At 42.9% G+C, this 22,326-nt stretch overlaps 1 protein-coding gene across 1 annotated transcript in view; it reads right to left on the reverse strand.

The window, feature by feature from the left end:
- LOC105476663 (kinesin family member 4A) overlaps positions 1-22,326 on the reverse strand; it is a 131,351-nt gene that overhangs the window by 1,007 nt on the left and 108,018 nt on the right. Inside the window, exons 23-30 of the mRNA XM_011732795.3 lie at positions 17,945-18,074; positions 16,603-16,773; positions 15,824-15,931; positions 14,770-14,847; positions 14,323-14,418; positions 13,596-13,784; positions 1,828-1,944; positions 34-156 (exon numbers count right to left, since the gene is read on the reverse strand). Coding sequence (XP_011731097.1) covers positions 34-156; positions 1,828-1,944; positions 13,596-13,784; positions 14,323-14,418; positions 14,770-14,847; positions 15,824-15,931; positions 16,603-16,773; positions 17,945-18,074 — 1,012 coding nt within the window. The remainder of the gene's footprint in view (positions 1-33; positions 157-1,827; positions 1,945-13,595; positions 13,785-14,322; positions 14,419-14,769; positions 14,848-15,823; positions 15,932-16,602; positions 16,774-17,944; positions 18,075-22,326) is intronic.

Here is a 22,326-nt window from a genome sequence, read left to right on the forward strand (position 1 = left end):
AGTTTTCCAATGCCTGCCTTTTAGCCCACCTACCTTGCTATTGGGGGTGGCACAGACGGGATTAAAGAAGCTTAATCCTGGGGTCACCTCCGTAGGATCCTCCAATTTGAAGGAGCCTTCAGAATCCTGGGTCCGTTCAACAGTGCCCAAGCTATCCTGAAAATCAAGCAGACAGGCATATTATAAATTTGGCTGCAAATCAGTCTGCTCCCATTCAACCAAAGAGGTAACAGTTCTAAGTGCCTGATTAGTCAGCTGAAGCAAGTCTTAGGGAGGCCCTGCTTGGGGAGGTCACAGTGTTTGACATACTCTATCCCTGAAGGAATGGAGCAATGCTTGTAGGTAGCCTCTGAAGGCAAAGACTAGGTAGTGGCATGGGACATCTCACAAGGCCAGGTTTAAAGCAAAGAAAACCTTGGTCATTTGTTTGACTAAACTCCCCCTCTCTACAATTTGCGATATCCCTTTTAGCATCTATACTGGGTGTTGCCTGTATTAGTATTCCTTTCAGTTAACGAAACTGATTCTGAGAGAGACAGATAGAGATGGGAGGAGGGAGGGAGGGGCCATGCCCCTCTGCCTGGAGGCCCTTTCACGGAGCTACTACATGACTCTTGAACCCAAATTGAAAAACCACAGGAATAGAGGATCCTCAAGGTCTCTGCTACTTCTACAGTTCTTAGCCTGACTTCTGGCTTGCCTATGTATATTACAAGTTTTTTTGTTTTTTTTTTTTTTTTGAGATGGAGTCTCACTCTGTTGCCCAGGCTGGAGTGCAGTGGCGCGATCTCAGCTCACTGCAAGCTCCACCTCCCAGGTTCATGCCATTCTCCTGCCTCAGCCTCCTGAGTAGCTGGGACTACAGGCGCCTGCCACCACGCCCGGCAAATTTTTTTCTATTTTCAGTAGAGATGGGGTTTCACCGTGTTAGCCAGGATGGTCTCGATCTCCTGACCTCGTGATCTGCCTGCCTCGGCCTCCCAAAGCGCTGGGATTACAGGCGTGAGCCACTGCACCCGGCCAGAGGTCTTTTTAATAGAAGATGCAGGTTGAAACTTTTCACATGTGGATGTTCAAGAAATGCATGATGAATCATCATTAGACCGTGCTTGCTAGAATTATTGTATATCACATAGAGAGCTGTAGTAATGCATTTTTGCTATTGCACAGGTAGGTGTAAGGCAGGTATAGGGATCTGACCTGCTTGGTGCTGCTCTTCCCAGGGCACATTTGGTTTTCCTGAGTTTGCTATTCCTGGGAACAATATTAAGAGGACATTTAGATTAACTTGGTTTACAACAGTGACTATTAGAAAGGCCTGGTTCCTGTGGGTCTTTTCCTAGAGCCATGGAATAGCTAGCTGGTTGCCATGGAGAGAGTCTAAGTAACGAATGTCTCAAGATGTCAGAAGGATTAACTTCCTGGAAGCTGCTACCTCAGCACGTGGGTCTTACAGTTCCAGTTAAACCTCTGGACTAGTTTCTAGTTTGATCTTACATGTCTATATGCCTGTGAATGCCTGCTCTCTTGTCCTTGTCGTCTCAAAAACAGTACTGAAACTTTACAGCCAAGCCTGGGGGTAGGGAGCTCTATACCTGGGAATCTCCTGGGAAGCACTGTGGTTTCTGAAAGGGGTATGTGAACAGGCGAGCAGCAAGGAAAAAGGATTGAGAAGTGAACTGTCTCTTTTCCTGGGTTCAGAGGGAAGGAGAAGGGTAGGAAGAGCTGTGCAGGAGACTCCAGGTTTTAGGACGGAAGACAGAAAAAGAGGGTGGAAACTAGTGGGAGGTCTGAAGGGATGGGGAGAGGAAACAGCACTGATCCTACCTTGCCTTGCTGGCGGTTCCGACACTTTGTGGGGTCACAGCAACAGTCCACACCACAGTCTGACTTTTGCTTCCTGCACCCACACTGCTTGTTTCCACACCAGCCCTTGCAGGAACACTGCAAAACAGGTTTGCAGAAAGACACATTACTGAAAGGGTTAGAAGACTAGTTTAAAATGACTTCCCTTCATTTGCAAGCTTTTCTAGAAAAAAATGGAAAGTACTATTATCTACCAACCTTCAATCTCCTTAGTCCTCTCTTCTTTGGTGAAACAATAATCACCAAGAACTGTCACAGGTTTAAAGAGAACAAGTCTTGCAAGACAAATCCATTTTCTTTTCTTTTCTCTTTTTTTTTGAGATGGAGTCTTATTATGTCACCCAGGCTGGAGTGCAGTGGCACGATCTCTGCTCACTGCAACCTCCACCTCCCAGGTTCAAGTAATTCTCCTGCCTCAGCCTCCTGAGTAGCTGGGATTACAGGTGCACGCCACCATGCCTGGCTAATTTTTAAATTTTATTTATTTTTTTGAGACGGAGCCTTGCTCTGTTGCCCAGGCTGGAGTGCAATGGTACGATCTTGGCTCACTGCAGCCTCCGCCTCCTGAGTTTAAGCAATTCTCCTGCCTCAGCTTCCCGAGTAGCTGGGATTACAGGTGCCTGCCACCACGCCTGGCTAATTTTTGTATTTTTAGTAGAAACAGGGTTTCACCATGCTGGCCAGGCTGGTCTCGAACTCCCGACCTCAGGTGATCCACCTGCCTCGGTCTGTCAAAGTGCTGGGATTACAGGCATGAGCCACCATGCCTGGCCACCTGGCTAATTTTTGTATTTTTAGTAGAGATGGGGTTTCACCACGTTGCCCAGGCTGGTCTCAAACTCCTGACCTCAGGTGATCAGCCCGCCTCGACCTCCCAAATTGCTGGGATTACAGGTGTGAGCCACAGCGCCTGGCTGAAAAATCCATTTTCTTTTGGACAGAATACTTGAAGGACGGATCAGAGGGATAGCATAATGCAAGGCAACTGACAAAGACTCTTGTGACAACTTTATGGGCAAAGTGAAGAACTGTGAGCTGGATGGTAGTATAGTTAAGTACATTTAAAAACTGAGTGTAGTTGCTCAGTATTTTTAGAATTACCAAACTGTACTTTCATCCAGCTCACATTTCTGCATTTTGTCCAGTGTTAGTCTGGGCTTTGTCCTTACCACATTTTGATAAATCACTGATGATATGAAATAAAATCATTTACATTTGATAGCACTTTACAGTTTTCAGAGTACTTTCATGTACATAAATACAAAATCTCATTTGAATCTCATAACTAGTCTATAAGGTAGGCATATTTATCAGCTCTAACAATGACAGAAAGCTGGAAGGATGAGTAATATGTAAGATAAAAGAATCACAATTCAAAAATATTTTGACAAGCTGGACTTAAGGTGTGAAAGTAGAAAGAAAGTAAGTTTGTAAGTTTGGTATTTAGGTTCCCCTCAACTCAGTCATAGAAATACAATATGGAGAGTGATCTAGCTTAAAAGTAGACCGTGCAGTGGCTCATGCCAGTAATCCCAGCACTTTGGGAGATCAAGGCGGGTGGATCGCTTGAGCTCAGGAGTTTGAGACTAGCCTGGGCAACATGGTGAAACCCTGTCTCCACCAAAAATACAAAAAATTAGCCGGACATGGTGGCAACCTCGGGAGGCTGAGGTGGGAGGATCACTGGAGCCTGGGAGGTGGAGGCTGCAGTGAGCTGAGATCACGCCACTGTACTCCAGCCTGGGTGACAGAGTGAGACCTCATCTCAAAAAAAAAAAAAAAAAAAAAAAGACTGTGTAGAAAAGGGCCTAGGGATTTGAGGTGTAAGCAAGCTCTGTGAGTCAACAGCTTGAAATGGCTGTCCCAAAGCAAATGCAGTCAGGTAGAAATCTGGAGTTCCGAAAAGATGGGGAGTAATTATTTCACTGTACCCCGGCTCAGTAGGATCCCATTTGAAATAATGCATCCTGGCTGGGCACGGTGGCTCATGCCTGTAATCCCAGCACTTTGGGAGGCCGAGGCGGGTGGATCATCTGAGGTCAGGAGTTCAAGAACAGCCTGACCAACAAGGTGAAACCCCATCTCTACTAAAAATACAAAAGTAGCCGGGCGTTGTAGCGCATGCCTTTAATCCCAGCTACTCAGGAGGCTGGAGGCAGGAGAATCGCTTGAACCTGGGAGGCAGAGGTTGCAATGAGCCGAGATTGCGCCATTGCACTCCAGCCTGGGCGACGGAGTGAAACACCGTCTCAAAAAAAAAAAAAAAAAAAAAAAAGAAAAAGAAAAAGAAAGAAAGAAAGAATGCATCCTATTTCAGGGCACCATAATTTTGTTCATGCGTACAAAAGCATAGACAATAGCAATAAAAAACCTCACTCATGCCCCCACTAACCCCCCTTAACAGTAAAATGCAGATATAACCAAGGTCTCCTATGTACTCCTTCCTGATCCCATTTGCGTCCTCCCTTTCCAGGGATAAACAGTCTACTGAATTAGGTATTTAACATTCCTATCACATTAGTTTTTTTTGTTTGTTTTGTTTTGTTTTGTTTTGGAGACAGGGTCTTGCTCTGTCACCCAGGCTGGAGTGCAGTGGCGCAATCATAGCTCACTGCAGCCCCAACCTTTTGGACTTAGTGATCCTCCTTCCTCAGCCTCCAGAGTATTTGGGACCACAAGCACATGCCACCATGCCTGGCTAATTTTTTGTTTTTGATTTTGTAGAGACAGGGTCTTGCCATGTTGCCCAGGCTGGTCTTGAACTCCTGGCCTCAAGCAATCCTCTTGCCTCAGCCTCCCGAAGTGCTGAGATTACAGGTGTGAGCAACAGCACCTGGCCACACATATGAGTTTTTGTAAAAAAACAAAAATAAACAAGAAATTGTCTTACACATTTTTAAACTTTGTATAAATGACATCTTACATGTTGATACATATAGCTCAATTCCGTTCATTTTCACTCTATGAACTTGCCACAATTTACCCATTCTCCTGATAGTGCCATTTTCCACTCTTATAAACAAAGCTGCAGTAGTGATGGCTAACATTAATGTGTGCCAGGCACTGTTATAAGGGCTTTCCGTTTATTAGACCAGTTTAATTGATAAGCATGTTTTCTTGTATGCACATTCAGGAATTCAGTGTGTATGTTTTATAAAGAGGATGTTAAACAAAAAAGAGGTGAGTGATCAGAATTACAGGAAACAATGCTGTAAGAAAAATCATAGAAGAAAGTGGGATAGTTTGGCTTTGAAAAGATAGAGGTGGCCAAGCTCACAGGATGAAGGAACAGAGTGAGAAGAGACCTCAGCAACCATCTAACGACTGGTTTGATGTACGAAGCTCCTCTTAACATCCCTGGTCTAATTATCTGAAGCTCTATTTATCCTGAGGTAATAATAGTTTCTATATAACTTCTAGTCATAGAACCCAATTCTGCCATCTAAAATGACATGGAATGAGTTTAACCCCACTTCTATAGAATAACTGTTAAAACCTGAACATAATTTCTACTCCCCAGTCCCCTTCTGTCCAAATCCTCTCAAAGTTAAATGTACCTAGTTCCTTCAATGATTCACCACATGACATGGTTCTCATGTATGCTCACCACCTTGACTATACACCAATTTGTCAAAGTTCTTCAATTGTGAGATCTAGAAATGAGCACAACTTTCTAAATGTGGTGTGACCACTGTGGGGTGGACTATGATAAACACCTCCCTTGTTACGGACCCAGTAGTCCTGTTAATGAGGCCTAAAATCGTTGCTTTTTTTTTCCTGTCACATCTTTGTGGATTCATACTGAGCTTATAGTCAAATTCAGGCCCTTAAATTTTTTTCATATGAGAACCATCACCTTTGCTCTGTAGTTGCTCTGTAGAAACCACAATAACATCTTTTTTCTGATTAGCAAAATAATATATATCACTTTACAAAACTTGAAAACCAAAACACTTGACTTTTAATAGTTGTGTATAATATTTCCTCATGGGGATAATGTCAATTTATTTAACCAGTCCCCTAATGTTAAATATTAAGATTGTTTTGAAAGAAATTGTTCACTATTATCAATCATGTTTTAGTAAATATCCTTGTATAGAAATATAATCTAAACTGTACTACGACTGACAAGGCCCTCCATCATCGGGCCCTTGACTACCCATCCCCTGACTGTAGCTTATGCTCAATACATTCTAGCCACACTGGCCTTTTTAGTTGTTCCTCAAGATACTAAGCTCATTCTTGCCCCGAGGTCTTGCATTTTCTGTTCCCCTTTCCTGAAATGTTCTTCTGATGCTTTTCCTGACTTGCTCTTCACTGTTTAGGCCTCAGCTTAGATATTTCCTTCTCAGAGAGAGCTCCGCAAGCACTCTTCTTTAAACAAAATTTTTTTTTAATGAGGTGGGGTCTCGCTGTTACCCAGCCTGGTCTTTGTAACTCCTGACCTCAAGCAATCCTCCCAAAGTGTTGGGATTACAGGCATCTGCCACCATGCCCAGCCTCCCGAAACACTCTTTTTTTAGTAGAGATGGGGTTTTGCCGTGTTGGCCAGGCTGGTCTTGAATTCCTGACTTCAAGTGATCCGCCCACCTCAGCCTCCCAAAATGCTGGGAATACAGGCGTGAGCCACCACACCTGGCCCCAAGCACTCTTCTAAAGTGCTCTTTTCCCATCCCACATTCTCTATGACTTCACTATTTTCTTTTCCACTCATCACTATCTAAAATTATCTTATTTTTCTGGTTACTGTGTGTCTCTCCCCACAAGAATACCAGTTTCATGAGGGCAAAGAATCTCACCTGTCTTGTTTCATGTCTTCTCAGCAGCTAGAAACAGTGCCTGGCACATAGGTGCCCAGAAAAAAATTTGTTGAACGAATAAATATATTTACATACCAATGTCTATTTCCTTAGTATAAATTCCTATAAATTACTGGGTCAAAGGATAGAAACATTTTAAAGGCTATTGATACATATTTTCAAGTTGCTTTCCTGAAAAGTATACCAATTTATATTCCTAATAGCAATACAGAAATGCCCTTTTTTTTTTTTTTTTTTTTCAGACAGGGTCTCACTCTGTCACCCAGGCTGGAGTGCAGTGGCATGATCAGAGCTCACTATAGCCTCAACCTCCAGGGCTCAAGTGATCCTGTGGCCTCAGTCCCCACTGAGTAGCTGGGACTACAGGTGTGTGTCACCACGCCAGGCTAATCTTTTGTATTTCTAGCAGAGACAGGGTTTTGCCATGTTGCCCAGGCTGGTCTCAAATTACTAGGCTTAAGTAATCTGCCCACCTCAGCCTCCCAAAGTATTGGGATTACAGGTGTGCGCCATGGTGCCCAGCCAGAAGTCCCCTTCTTAGTCACCCTTGCCAATGCTAGACATTATAATAACAAAAAATCTTTGCTGCTTTAAGACAGGATGAAAGATGGAGTTCTATGACATGTCCTGGTGATACTTCCCCAGGATGACAGTGATCCACTGATTGCTACAGCCTGGGTAAGGTCCTTTGGCCATTTACAAATTCATCTAAATGCTCCAAAAAGGCTGTTACCTCGTCCATGTTTCTCTATTTTATCCAAGGGATAATATCATGAGAGCAGTATCTGAAGGGCTGTCATAAAGAATGATTAGGCTCTTATATAGCCAAGACCCATTGGGATGATGTATAGGACAGCACATTTCAGCTAAACAAGAAGGAACTTTCTAACAATTAGTGGAGTCCAATGGGTTGTCCTGTAAGACTGTGAGCTTCCCCCTATTAGAAGTCTTCAAGCAAGAAGAGGTTAGATAAACACCTGGTAGTGGTATTATAGCACAGTCATGACATACATGACAGATGTAGTTGCATGAATGCCACGTACATGAGCTGTAACTTCATCCTATTCTCTCTCACACCAGGAAGCAGATTAGAATGTCAAAGACAGAATGTGACCCTATCACAGGCATAACTACAAATGTATTTACTACATGTATACAGGGTGGTGTGTGTATGTGTGTGCATGTGTGTGTGTGTATATCACAACTGCTGGCAACCCACCAGCATGTTCCAGCACCATAGTTGAGAAGTAATAGGGGGACTCTTTTTTTTTTCTTTTTTTTTTTTTTTTTTTTGAGACAGAGTCTTGCTCTGTCGCCCGGGCTGGAGTGCAGTGGCCGGATCTGAGCTCACTGCAAGCTCCGCCTCCCGGGTTCACGCCATTCTCCTGCCTCAGCCTCCCGAGTAGCTGGGACTACAGGCGCCCACCACCGCGCCCGGCTATTTTTTGTATTTTTTAGTAGAGATGGGGTTTCACCGTGTTAACCAGGATGGTCTCGATCTCCTGACCTCGTGATCCGCCCGTCTCGGCCTCCCAAAGTGCTGGGATTACAGGCTTGAGCCACCGCGCCCGGCCTTTTTTTTTTCTTTTTCTTTTGTAGAGATGGTATCTAGCTGTGTTGCCAAGGTTGGTCTTGAACTCCTGGCATCAAGCAATCCTCCCACCTTGGCCTCTCAAAGTGCTGGGATGACAGGCATGAGCAACCACACCCGGCCAAGGGATTCTTTGTAGAGAGTGGAAAGCAGAGCTGAAAGACCTCTGTTCTCAACTTAAGCCAGTTGTTCTCAACTCTAGCTGCACATAAGAAATCTCTGGGCAGCTTTTCAAAAAGGCCATGTCCTACCTCAGACTAATTACATCAGAATATCTGGGGGTGGGGTCCCAGGCTCCATGTTTAAAAGCTCCCTTGGGGGTTCCAATGTGTGGCTAGACTTGAGAACTACTGCTTTAGAGTCCATAATTCCTCTAGCACTAAGCTCAGTGTTACACTGTACCTCATACTTCAGAAGGATAAGATCTGGTCAAAAAAAAAAAAAAAAAAAAAAATACCAGGATTGGTAAGTGATGCTGTGGCAAAAACAAAAAACAAAGAATACCAGACTAGGAATTTGGAGACTCAGGCTCTAGTCTTATATTTAATGCTTGGCATGACCTTGGACAAGTCACTTCATCCAAGTTAATCTCCATTCTTTTTTTTTTTAATTTTTAAATTTAGAGATGGGGGTCTCACTAGGTCATTGAGGCTGGAGTGCAGTGGCACAATCATAGTTCACTGCAGCCTTGAACTCTGCGCTCAAGTGATCCTCCCACCTTGGTTTCCCAAAGTATTGGGATTACAGGTACGAGCCACCGTGCCCAGGCCATTCCTTCATCAGTAAGGTAGAGGCAAGAATACCTGCTCCCTCTTTTCTGCCAAATGTGACAAATGAGAATATTTGTAAAATGCTTATAGTGCTTTAACAACAATATCTGCATGATATTGTATCCTTCACAAGGTGCTTTTGCATATATTCCTCCTAACTTCTCAGATAACATATAACACCATATAAAAGCATTGTTATGGCCAGGTGTGGTGGCTCATGCCTGTAATCCCAGCACTTTGGGAGGCTGAGGCGGGTGGATTACAAGGTCAGGAGATCGAAACCATCCTGGTTAACATGGTGAAACCCTGTCTCTACTAAAAATACAAAAAATTAGCCGGGCGTGGTGGCAGGTGCCTGTAGTCCCAGCTATTCGGGAGGCTGAGGCAGGAGAATGGCGTGAGCCCGGGAGGTGGAGCTTGCAGTCAGCCGAGATCGCGCCACTGCATTCCAGCCTGGGGGACACAGCGAGATTCCATCTCAAAAAAAAAAAAGGCATTGTTATTAAAACCCATTTACACAACTTTGACTGTTACTTTGACTCAGGATATTAGTCCTAGAAGGAACCTTATTCATAATCTATTCTAGACCAGGGGGTCCACAACCCCTAGGCTGGGGACCAGTACTGGTCAGTGGCCTGTTAGGAACTGAGCCACACAGCCGGAGGTGAGCTGCAGGTGAGCAAGTATTACAGCCTGGGCTCCGCTTCCTGTCAGATCAGTGGCAGCATTAGATTCTCATAGGAATAAGAATCCTATTGTGAACTGCGCATGTTGCGCACTCCTTATGAGACTCTAACTAATGACCGATATCTGAGATGGAACAGTTTTATCCCCAAACCACCCCCACGACCAGTCTGTGGAAAAACTATCTTCCATGAAACCGGTCCCTGGTACCAAAAAGGTTGGGGACCGCTGTTCTAGACCCTGCATTGCATAGATAAGGAATCTGAGGCCCAGGGAGACTGACTTACTCAAGGTTACTCAATGAACCCGTGGCAAACTCCAGACCCATGTCTATCTGGCTTCTAGGTTACTACTTTTTCTATGATAGCACATGACTTACCCCCCAGCATCTCCTTAGTACCTATAGGAAATGTGGCTGAGTAAGGAAGCCATTAACTCTGGACAAGTCATCATTTTGGTGCCTGCTTCAGTCTCCTTTTCAGTAATCTAGTGATAGTCCCAGCCAGCTTCAGCTGGGTTGAAGCAGTAATAATAAAGGTCCTCTGTGAAACATCAAGGTCTACAGGTAATACGTCTGCAAGCAGTCTGATCAAAGAGCAGTCATAGCATCCATGTACTTTCAGATTGCCAAAAGGTAACTTTAGAGAAAACTAGATTTTATGCTAACTTGCTCCCTTTAAAGTCCAGTTATATTCACTTTCCAAATTATAAAATCAGGAGAAAAGCCTAGAAAAGAATAATTCCTCATTGTTTTAGACATAGGATTTATCACTAATAGCAAATATTATTTACTTGCAATATTTGCTATATACTTCTATGTTGCCCTTTTAAGCTTAGAGCAACAGTGCTATAATAAATATATGAAGCTTTCCGTGAGGACAAGTATACCTGTATTCACCTCACATTTGGAAATTCCTTTCCAGAGCTTTAGGCCCTCTACCATTTTTCTTTCTTTCTTTTTTTTTATTTTATTTTATTTTATTTTATTTTTTAGTTTATTTATTATTATTGTACTTTAAGTTGTAGGGTACATGTGCATAACGTGCAGGTTTGTTACATATGTATACTTGTGCCATGTTGGTGTGCTGCACCCATCAACTCATCATTTACATCAGGTATAACTCCCAATGCAATCCCTCCCCCGCTTGAGACAGTCTTTCTCTGTCTCCCAGGCTGGAGTACAGTGGTGTGATCTCAGCTCACTGCCATATCCACCTCCTGGGTTCAAGCAATTCTCCTGCCTCAGCCTCCCAAGTAGCTGGGATTACAGGCATGCGTCACCACGCCTGGCTGATTTTTGTATTTTTAGTAGAGATGGGGTTTCGCCATATTGGCCAGGCTGGTCTTGAACTCCTGACCTCAGGTGATCTGCCTGCCTTGGCCTCCCGAACTGCTGGGATTACAGGTATGAGCGATGCCTGGCCTCTACCATTTTTCTGTGTGTACTTCTCAACTCTGCCTCCTATTACTTAGCTGACCTTTTAATCTACATTCAGTTCATGCTCTCTACTTCAAGTATAGTAAAACATCCATAAATGTTTGTTGAGTAAATGAATGAAAGACAGACACTCTCTGCCCCATTTTCTCTAAGTGTCCCAACTCTGTTCCACTACCATCTTCAGGTCTTAGGAATATGCTATTCATTGTGCCAGAAATGTCTCGCAGTTGCTCCCAAGACTGTATTTCCCTTTCTGTCTTACAACACAGCAATAGTCACCTCTTTCATGGCATTTTCTTAAATTACACCTCCTTGGTTTGGCTTTATAGTCACTCTTAAAAACTTGCGCGGTGGCTCACGCCTGTAATCCCAACACTTTGGGAGGCCAAGGTGGACCGATCACCTGAGGTCAGGAGTTCGAGACCAGCCTGACCAACATGGAGAAACCCCATCTCTAATAAAAATACAAAATTAGCCGGGTGTGGTGGCGGGCACCTGTAATCCCAGCTACTTGGGAAGCTGAGGCTGGAGAATCACTTGAACCTGGGAGGAGGAGGCTGCGATGAGCCGAGATTGCACCATTGCACTCCAGCCTGGGCAATAAGAGTGAAACTCGGTCTCAAAAGAAAAAACACAACAAACAAACCAAAAACTCCCCAGTCCATTTCCCTGAGATGAATATGCTACCATATTCTCTATGGTAGGCTTCTATTCCTTTACCTTGTTTTCCCATTAGATCATAAACTCTCTGAAGCTAAGGATGAGTTCTTAGTTTCACTACGAGCACGATATGTTGCATTCTTGATGATTCTGACTGACCAAATGACTTACCACCATGGCTGTCTATATCTTATGACTTGCTTCATCCTGGTGCTGTGGGTTTATAAGGCTCAGTTCCCCAGTGATGAGCTATAGGCTAATCAAATCAAATAACGTAGGAAGCCAGCTAAGGTAACTTGTGAACTGTTCTCTTTAAGTGGAATGTGGCTGCAGGGCACAGTTGGGGGCCAACTGTAATGCCTGGGAAGTTAATGTTTCAACATAAAACATCTAGGTTTGAGTAGGACTATCATTGTGTAAGCAAATAAAGCATGCCTAAGTCAGATTGTTCCTAACTAGCCTTAACTTAATGTGTTTGAACTTAATTATTAGCTTTTTCTGTAATTCCTTTTGTTCCTTAGCCTAGGGAGTGAAATCACTCTGTTAGGCAAAGATAAAGTACACATTCAACTTCTGGTCTAAGGTTTTTACTGACATAACCATGATGTGGGGGAAACAAACTGGACTTGGAGTCAGAATATTTGGTTTCTAGTCCTGACTGTCACGTAGTTTTACAACCTTGGGCAAGGTCGTTTCCCTCCTGTGGGTCAGGGGTCCCTCTGGAAAATGCAAAAAATAAATATCTCACAGGATTTTTTTTTTTTTTTTTTTGAGACGGAGTCTCACTCTTGTTGCCCAGGCTGGAGTGCAATGGCATGATCTCGGCTCACCAGAACCTCCACCTCCCGGGTTCGAGCGATTCTCCTGTCTCAGCCTCTCGAGTAGCTGGGACTACAGGCATGTGCCATCACGCCCGGCTAATCTTGTATGTTTAGTAGAGGCGAGGTTTCTTCCTGTTAGTCAGGCTGGTCTCAAACTCCCAACCTCAGGTGATCTGCCTGCCTTGGCCTCCCAAAGTGCTGGGATTACAAGTGTGAGCCACGGCGCCTGGCCCTTCACTGGATTTTTTGTGGTGATTAAAAGTGGTAATATATATGAGAATGGTTTATAAACTGTAAAATGCTATAAAAACATGAAGAATTGTTATGATCATTTTGGTATCAGCTTCAATGAAATGGTATGGAATATTACCTATTCAAATTGATAAGCAGCTGAAAACAAGAAGAGAGCCAACTTGTGCACTCAAGCAGCCCTCTATACTAGCCCCAGGTTCTACACAGAGATGGCCCAACAAGTCCCCCCTTTAGTGGAGTCAGCGCCTCTAAATGGTAGCTAAAGGGTATGGGGCCAACACATTCCTAGATTCAGAAAACTATCCCAGTGGCAGTGAATGAATACTAAGAATTAGAACCCCTGACAAAGTCGAAGAGCTAGGCCGGGCGCGGTGGCTCATACCTGTAATCCCAGCAATTTGAGAGACCAAGGCAAACAGATTGCTTGAGGCCAGGAGTTTGAGACCAGCCTGGCCAACATGCTGAAACCCTGTCTCTACTAAAAATACAAAATTAGCTGGGTGTGGTGGCGCATGCCTGTGATCCCAGGTACTCAGGAGGCTGAGACACGAGAATCACTTGAACTTGGGAGGCGGAGGTTGCAGTGAGCCGAGAATGCGCCACTGCACTCCAGCCTGGGTGACAGAGTGAGACTCTCACTCCAAAAACAACAACACAAAACAAAACAAAAAAAGTTGAAGAGCTGGCTCCTACCCCTTGGATGTTCTTCCTGGACACCTTAACTAATTTTGTTGGCTTCCATTCCTCATCATCCCCCTCATCATCGTCACCATCACCATCACCATCCTCATGCTCATTCACAGAATGCTCTGAACAATATTTTAGATCCTCGATGTCCATGCTTTGCTCCAGGAACTTTTCTTTAACACGAGAAGGTTTTGGCTAAGAAAAAAGGTTTGGAGTAGTTTAGTTATTTAATAAAAATTAAAAACTACATATGCATCATATCTTCCCAGTAACTGTTGCCAGCTATATTCTCAGAGCAAAGATTTCAGACTCTCTCAAATCCACCCCACTTGGCTTTACCAATCAGAAGAAATTCTGCTTTAGCCTTTGGCTTTGCAGAGTCTTTGAAGGCAGTGAAATTGGAGGCTGACCAATCTGAGGGAGGAAAGGGAAACTCATGATATGATGAGATAAGTATCTTTGGATGGACAGCTGAACATTATTGCTCTTTTCTCCTGTTCCTCCTCCTCAGTTATGTTAAATAATGCCTGTCCGTGGCCCAAAGTCGGCCTTCTGAGGAGTGAGAGTGCCTACTTTCCTTAGGATTGAACTGTAGTTTTATCTGGGACTCCAAAGAAATGTGAGATGCTAGAATTTGGGAATTTTAACTGTCAACCTCTTATAAAGGGCAGTTTTAGCACACTTACCCCAAACCTACGCTGTGCAAAGGTATCACAGGCACTGATCATTTTACCTTAGGTGGGACATATTCAAAAGAAGAGTCTGGAGATAGAAGGGTATCCTTAGGAAGATGTTTCTGTCTGCTGGCTACCTGGAGGAGGGTCAGTTTCTATTTGAAAAGAAGAGACAAAGTATATAATGCAGGGCAGCTTCTGGGAGTATTCATGACTAAAACAGATACCAGACCTAGGCTAGCTCAATGTTAAACCATAGTAAAGTGAGGCAGGATTATAGTAGAGTACGTTGACTCCCACTTTCCAATATCAACAATATTAGATTCAGAAAATGACAAATTTAAAAACTTATGTTTATTCCACTTTGAAATGCACAGGTCACATGGAAACTAAATATAGACCTTATGAAATAGAGCCAAGTCACCACAATGGGGACTGGTCCCAAGAGCTGGCCTCAGTAGCAACAGGGTCTCTTAGGGCTTATCAAGTGGGTGGGAAACTATTACCTGCTTGATGATTTCATTCTCTCGGAGAAGCTGCTGATTTTGCTCACACACTTCTCGCATCTTCTCAAGTTCTTCATCCTATTTCCAGATAGTGCAGTGATATGTGGGGTTATTTTGGGCACTACATGTGGGTTACCAAACAACTCACATAGATGAAAACATACTGCTGCCAAGTTGTTGGCAGCAGATGGTTTTTGCACAGCAGGCATTGGCACCCAGAAAAATGTCTGATTCCCAGTTCCTAGGTGACCTGAATGCCACTTCTATTCCAATGCACCCCAGCAGCTCTGACCACACTCATAGGAACCACGGACTCTGCCTGACAAGCCTTCCTTATTCTTTTCCACTCCTTAGCTTCATATCCCTTATTCACATTGGGATGCTGATTAAGAAACCCGCAGAAACTTAGCTCTATTTTCTTGAAGTCTATAAATGCTACTCTTTACCCTTCTTAACACAGACCAGGCAGTTTACTTGCCACTTTAATAAGCCTGACTGAACTACCTGGCACCTAAGACAACCAGATCCATGCATACAACCTTAACTAGTTTGCTTATGTCTTAGATGGAAGGTGCCAAGGAAACCCTACAGACTGGTAGTTCAGGAAAAAGATTCTAAGTTAGACTAATAGTGCTACAACATGCTACTAAAGGGTGTGGTGTTCCTAGCCTCTGGAAGAAATTCAGACCCCAGGCATTTTACAAATATGTCAGATTTGAATGTCCCTAGGATTCTAAGTAACTACTGGATGATTTCATTTCCTTAACTCTTTAGAGCTCAGGGTTGAGGCCAAGAACCACAAGGCCTCAGAGTCTGGTATGGAGTATGTGCTGCCATTTTGGTACCAAAAATGAGGTTATTCCTATATGTGGCTACACTCTAAGTACCCCTAGCCTGATCAAATAGGGCCTAAAGGCAGTAGAGGCTACCATTATAAATCTTTTTTCCAGTAGGTAATTAACTATCTGCTGCCAGTACAAGGGTCTAAATGAGACAAGATTCTCAGTCAGTACTGTGAAACTCATCTCTGGAGACCTCTCCCTCTTGATCATACCTGACACTTCAGTGTGCTCAGCAGCTGCTGTTCCTTTTCACTGACTGATTCCTCTAACTGCTTCTCTGCCATTTGGCTTTGCTGCAGCTGGCTGAGAAGGTACAGCACCTAGAGAAAGACACGACCCAATGGGTGATAACAAAGGTACCAAAGGGAAAAAGAAATTTTGACTTAGTTCAAGCAGTGATCCAGGTGACTGCTCCCTTGTGATTTAGAAGTAAACTGTTCTCATTTGCTCTCATGGCATGAAGTAGTGAGTACAGCATGGATATTTCTCAGCATAGTTTTTTTTTTCTTTCTGTTGCCCACGCTGGAGTGCAGTGGCACGATCATGGCTCACAGCAACATCTGCCTCATGGGTTCAAGCGATTGTCCCACTTCAGCCTTATGAGTAGCTGGGATCAGAGGTGCACACCATCACACTCAGCTAATTTTCTGTATTTTATTGTAGAGATGGGGTTTCACTCTCCTGGACTCAAGCAATCTGCCTGCATTGGCCTCCCAAAGTGCTGGGATTACAGGCATGAGCCACCACGCTGGGCCTGTTTCTCAGCATGTTAATGTTCATATTTAAGTTGGAAACCAAGAGCCATTGTCACTGGTATGTATAAAGTTAGACAAGTCACATCTCTGCTTCAGGTTTCTTCTTATTTGCAAACTTTAGAAAAGGCCACATGGATTTTGAAAGAAATTTCATATCCCCACTTTTTTTTAAAAAAACTAACAATACAAGGCAATGATAGTTTCACAGTGTAGCTTCTTGGCTTGCTAGAGTTTACCTTCTCTTGGTGCTGTTGCTCCATTCTGACCAGCTCAGCTTGTAACTCTGTCTCTATCTCGGCAAAATGATTTCGTTCCTCAAACAGCATCTTCTGCATGTCAGCACAGCTGGTCTTGCTCTGTTTCAGGCTACTTTCAAGTTTGCTGACCTGTATTTTGGAGGACACCAGCTGGAGGGCATAAAAGAAGATCAGTTTATTTGAAGAATGACCACCTTTCTTTCCCCCTTTCAATAGGCAGGATAATGTCAGCTTTCTTGAAAGGGTCTGAGAAAAATTCCTCCACGTCCAAGTCTATTCTTATTTTTTCATGTCATATGGATTCCAACATTGAATAGTAAATATACTATTGTTCTATTCCCAGGCCAAGAGTCCACATTTCTGCTGAGACATGTATCTTGGGGCTAGAAGCCACTGCTAAGGCCATTTTATTTCTTGCTCTGCCTCAAGGTAAGAGTAAACCTAACCCGAACAGTATCTGACAATTACAAATTCTGATATTTAAGAAGTTCTTCCTTAATGTTTAAGCGAAATCCACAGGACACACCCTTATGGCCAATTATGTCCCATTTCAGAATGTCTATATTCACATGTTAGAACTCGTAGACTGAGACTGCAGATCTGGCTCTTCAGGCTACATGATATCCTACACTGGCCTAGTTTTACATTCACTACTAGCCCAGATGGTGACCATCATAAGTATCAGTGTTCACAAGACTGATCAAGATTTCCTTAGTAGAACAAATCTGCTAAGCTAACACAAAAATGTATAAAGGGTAGCATTGTTTAAACTTGTAGGTTTGGAGTTTGTATGCTTGTCTTGAGTGAAAATGCTTCAATCACCAGAGGCAATCAATTTTCATTCCTCTGGTGACAATGTAAGGTGACATATCATTTTAAGGTCAGCAAAGATGGCTTTTCCTTAAAATGAATCTTTATATGTCAAAAGATGCTTAGGTTTTCCGTTTTCTAGACTGGATCTTAAATTTTTGAATATACATCTCATAGGGGTTTTAAAAAGTACTACAGTATAACAGTTGATGTTTAGCCAGTGACCCACTATGGCATTTTGGTCTTTCCTAATAACAACAGCTAACATGCATTCAGCACTTGCTATAGGCCAGTCACGACGGGCATCAATTTGTGAGTCATATTATATTTTTGTAAGTGACTGGCCTGTACTTGCTTACACCAACTTTTATCTACTAAACCCTCTAATGTTAGTGTTATTGGGGTTTCTACCATGAAAAGTGACAATAACACTATGACAATATTTCAAGGCTAACATCTCATTTCAATCTACACAGCCAGCCCCCTAACTGCTGGTTAGAGTGATGTTTACCTCTCCAATCAAGTATTTCAGGGCACACTTGGCTTCCAGAATGGTGGCAATATTCTCCCAGCGTTGTTTTGGCCTGTCTTCACTTTCTGCATCCAGCAGCTTCTGCTGTAGGTCAGCAATCTGAGCACTCCTTCAGGGAAAGAAACAGTGAGCCTTACTGCAAGTAGCCTGAACATCAAGGAGAAGGGGGAAGAGCTCTAAGGAGAAACTTCAAATAATTTTATGGATGGAGCTATCAGTTAAATATCATTTAAATAATGTTTGAGTCATCTGGTTAGGATTTTACACAGTATCGCAAATCCTGTAACAAAGGACTCTAGTGGCTCCAGTGGTGCAATCGGTTAGCGTGCGGTACGTATAAGACAAAGGACTCTAAGAGACTATCTAAATGGTTTTATTCTATTAAATACTGGTTGAAGTAAATGGGTCATAAAGTGGGACTTGGAAAGACTTATCACAGTAAGGCTTCTGTTGTAAGGGATTGAGTAAAATATGTTAGTTTGTCTTGGGGCCATATAAGCTCAGACTGTGACATGGTGGTCCACCCATGCAAGGATAAGATTCAGGTTGGAGACCTGAAGGAAAAATCTCAAAAGAACAAACAGGTAGATATGCTCTTTACTACAATCGAGTACCAAAATGATACCTAGGGCTGGCGTTGTGAGAGGTTATCTTGATGTGCCTGCCACAAGACTGAGAAGTTTCTAAGAAGACTAGATATTTTGACCCTGGTTATAGCTTCCGGGTACTTTCTGATCAAGTATGTCCTAGACCAAAGTCTCCACAGTATTTCAGTTTCATTAATAGTTTTCTTCTCAAATTTCTTGTGTCTAGTGAGAAAGAGCATACCAGCATGTGCTTCATATGCAGTGATAAGTTTGGTACTATAAAGAAGATGGGTATGAAAATAATCTAAGACTGTAGTTCTCAAATTTTGAGGTCTCAGGACTCCTTTACACTCTTAAAAATTATTGAAGTCATCTAGGACATTCTGTTCACATGTGTTATACCTATAGAGATTTATAGTATTAGAAAGTACAACTGAAAAAAAATTTAGCTGGGCGCAGTGGCTCACGCCTGTAATCCCAGCACTTTGGGAGGCTGAGGCAGGTGGATCACCTGAGGTCAAGAGTTCGAGACCAGCCTGGCCAACCTGGTGAAACCCCGGCTCTACTAAAAATACAAAAATTAGCCGGGCATGGTGGTGGGTGCCTGTAATCCTAGCTACTTGGGAGGCTGAGGCAGGAAAATCACTTGAACCCAGGAGGTGGAGGTTGCAGTGAGCTGAGATCGTGCCATTGCACTCCAGCCTGGGAGACAGAGCAAGACTCCATCTCAAAAAAAAAATTATTAATTCACTTAAAAATAATAAACTTAGGCCGGGCCAGGTACTTCATGCCTGCAATCCTAGCACTTCGGGAGGCCGAGGCGGATAGATCATGAGGTCAGGAGATCGAGACCATCCTGGCCAACATGGTGAAACCCTGTCTCTACTACAAACACAAAAATTAGCTGGGGGTGGTGGCGCGTGCCTGTAATTCCAGCTACTTGGGAGTCTAAGACAGGAGAATTGCTTGAACCAGCAAGTCGGAGGTTGCAGTGAGCTGAGATTGTGCCACTGCACTCCAGCTGGCGACAGAGCAAGACTCCGTCTCAAAAAAAAAAAAAAAAAAAAAAAAAAATCATACACCTATTGGCCGGGCGCGGTGGCTCACTCCTGTAATCCCAGCACTTTGGGAGGCTGAGGCAGGTGGATTACCTGAGGTCAGGAGTTCAAGACCAGCCTGGCCAACATGGTGAAACCCTGTCTCTACTAAAAATACAAAAAATTAGCTGGGCATGGTGGTGGGCGCCTATAATCCCAGCTACTTGGGAGGCTGAGGCAGGAGAATCGCTTGAACCCAAGAGGTGGAGGTTGCAGTGAGCCGAGATCGCGTCATTGCACTCTGCCTGGGTGACAGAGCGAGACTCTGTCAAAAAACATAAAAAACATAAACAAAAACATAAACCTACTATACATTACATATTTTCTGAAAAGTAGCATTTTCTGAGATAATAAACGGTAAGAAAAGGGATTATTTTACATTTTTGCAAATCTCTATAATGTCTGGCTTAGTTGAAGACAGCTGGATTCTTATGTCTCACTCTGTATGCAATCTTTTGTGACATGTTGTTCTAGTTGATGTAAATGAAGACAATCTGGCCTCACATGAATATGCAGATGGGAAAAGGAGTATTTTAATAGCCTTTTCAGATAACTGCAAATAGTCTTCTTTGAGACTACACTAAAACTCAACAAGCGGTACCTCCTTAAGAGTTAGTTGCAATGTTGAATCTGAAACTTATTAATAAACCTTTTTGTATTTTCTCATATTAAAATTCATCAGTCTGTCTTGCAATCTGAATGGCTCATTTACCAATACATGATTCTATAAAATGCCATTTGGACAATATTAGTCCAGAGTCATGCAGATCTTCCAAATGTTAACACATTTCATTCTATAATATATATTTTTAAAAATCACACTTATTAATATCACTACTGGTCTTATCAGAAAAGTTATGAAAAACTGTCAAGTTCACAGTGGCAGATACAAGTTTTCCAAATCCAAATTTTGTTTGAAAGCTCACATTTTGTCTTAGGTAGCACTGTCAGCTGTTTTCCTTAAAGCAACAGGCTTGCTCTGTTCTTTTTGAGAAAATGTCTGCCAAGTAACCAAGTCTTAATAACCACAGTTTGTCTGTCAGTTGTTCATTGAAGTAAAAATGATGTCCCATGAAAAAAGAGGCCTATTGAGCTCACACCTCAAACAATCGCACACAGTGCTTTTCTGGAGACGACCATATTCAGCATGCAGCAGAAGTGCTTTCTGTGTTCTTCCTGTTTTGTCACACAGGCTGTAACACAGACATGAACTCCAGGGTCCAGATTTAGTAAAATGAACAACTTTCACTGCTTTTGCAACACCACTCTTAATTAAGACTGGCTTGGTTTTTTAAAACCTGAGAGTATGTAGTGGTGAAGCATACAATAACTACTAGTTCAGGTTGGTGCCACTGCTTTCATTCAGCCTAGGGTGTCAGCACTTTAGCCCACTATGGCGTTTGCATTTTCAGTGCAAATGCCAATGTAGCAAAAAAGGCAAATAAGGCCTTAATATTATTATGAAAATAGTTTTGATCACTTGGACTCCCTGAAAGGGCCTTGGAGCTCCCCAGGAATCTGCGGACCACACTTTGACAACCCTGGTCTAATGTAGAGTCCTTTCCTTCAACAAGCTTACAGTCTGTCTTTAGAATGACAAAATTAATAAACATAAAACAATAAACATAAAGATAACATGTCAGCAGTATGTCATAATTGAGTATCATAAGTTCTGAAAGAGTTTAGAGAGGAAGGAAGATTAGTGAGGGATTAAAAAGTCAGGGAAGGCTTCTGGAAGAGGTGGGGCACAACACTTCGGAGTTGTCACCTATCATTGGCCCTTTCCTATCTTTTCTGACAATTCATGTCCCTTACCTATTCCAAAATTTAGTTTAAGTCTCATCAGTTCTAAAAAATTTCTCCTAACTAAACTCACTTCTAATTCCTTCTACTTGGCACCTGCCCTACATTTACATAATCATTTACTTACACATATGGTATGCAGGTAAATTTTTAACAACCAGCACTTAAAAAACCAGCCCTTGGCTGGGCACAATGGCTCATGCCTGTAATCCTGGAACTTTGGGAGGCCGAGGCAGGCAGATCACTTGAGGTCAGGAGTTCGAGACCACCCTGGCCAACATGGTGAAACCCTGTCTCTACTAAAAATACAAAAATTAGCCAGGCATGGTGCCACGTGCCTGTAATTCCAGCTACTTGGGAGGCTGAGGCATGAGAATCACTTGAACCCGGGAGGCAGAGGCTGCAGTGAGCCAAGATCGTGCCACTGTGCTCCAGCCTGGGCAACAGAGTGAGACTGTCTCAAAACAAACAAACATAAAACAAAAACAAAAACCCCAGCCCTGATTTGTAAGTTTTGTCAGTTTCTGTGGTGTAAATATTCTCACCATAATCAATTGTAAACTAACAATGGTTTACAACATTCTTGAAATTTTAACAAATGATTCCAGGACACCACTGTGAGTAATGATACTATTTCCACCTGAGAGCAAGGGCAAACTCATCTATTTTTTCTGTATATCCCAACTGCATCCAGTGTAGCACAAGGCAGGAACTCAAAGGTTGAGTGATTTATAGATGTATCCCAAGATAAAGTTAGTATGTATTACTAAAACCAGATTAAATGATCCCAAGGTCTTCTGGACAATAAAAATCTATTATCCTAAAACACGATAAAATCTCTGTCAGGGTTCTGTTCCTTCTAGATTTCATAAAC

The sequence above is a fragment of the Macaca nemestrina genome, chromosome X (assembly GCF_043159975.1).
Source record: "Macaca nemestrina isolate mMacNem1 chromosome X, mMacNem.hap1, whole genome shotgun sequence".
In the NCBI taxonomy this organism is placed as follows: domain Eukaryota; kingdom Metazoa; phylum Chordata; class Mammalia; order Primates; family Cercopithecidae; genus Macaca; species Macaca nemestrina.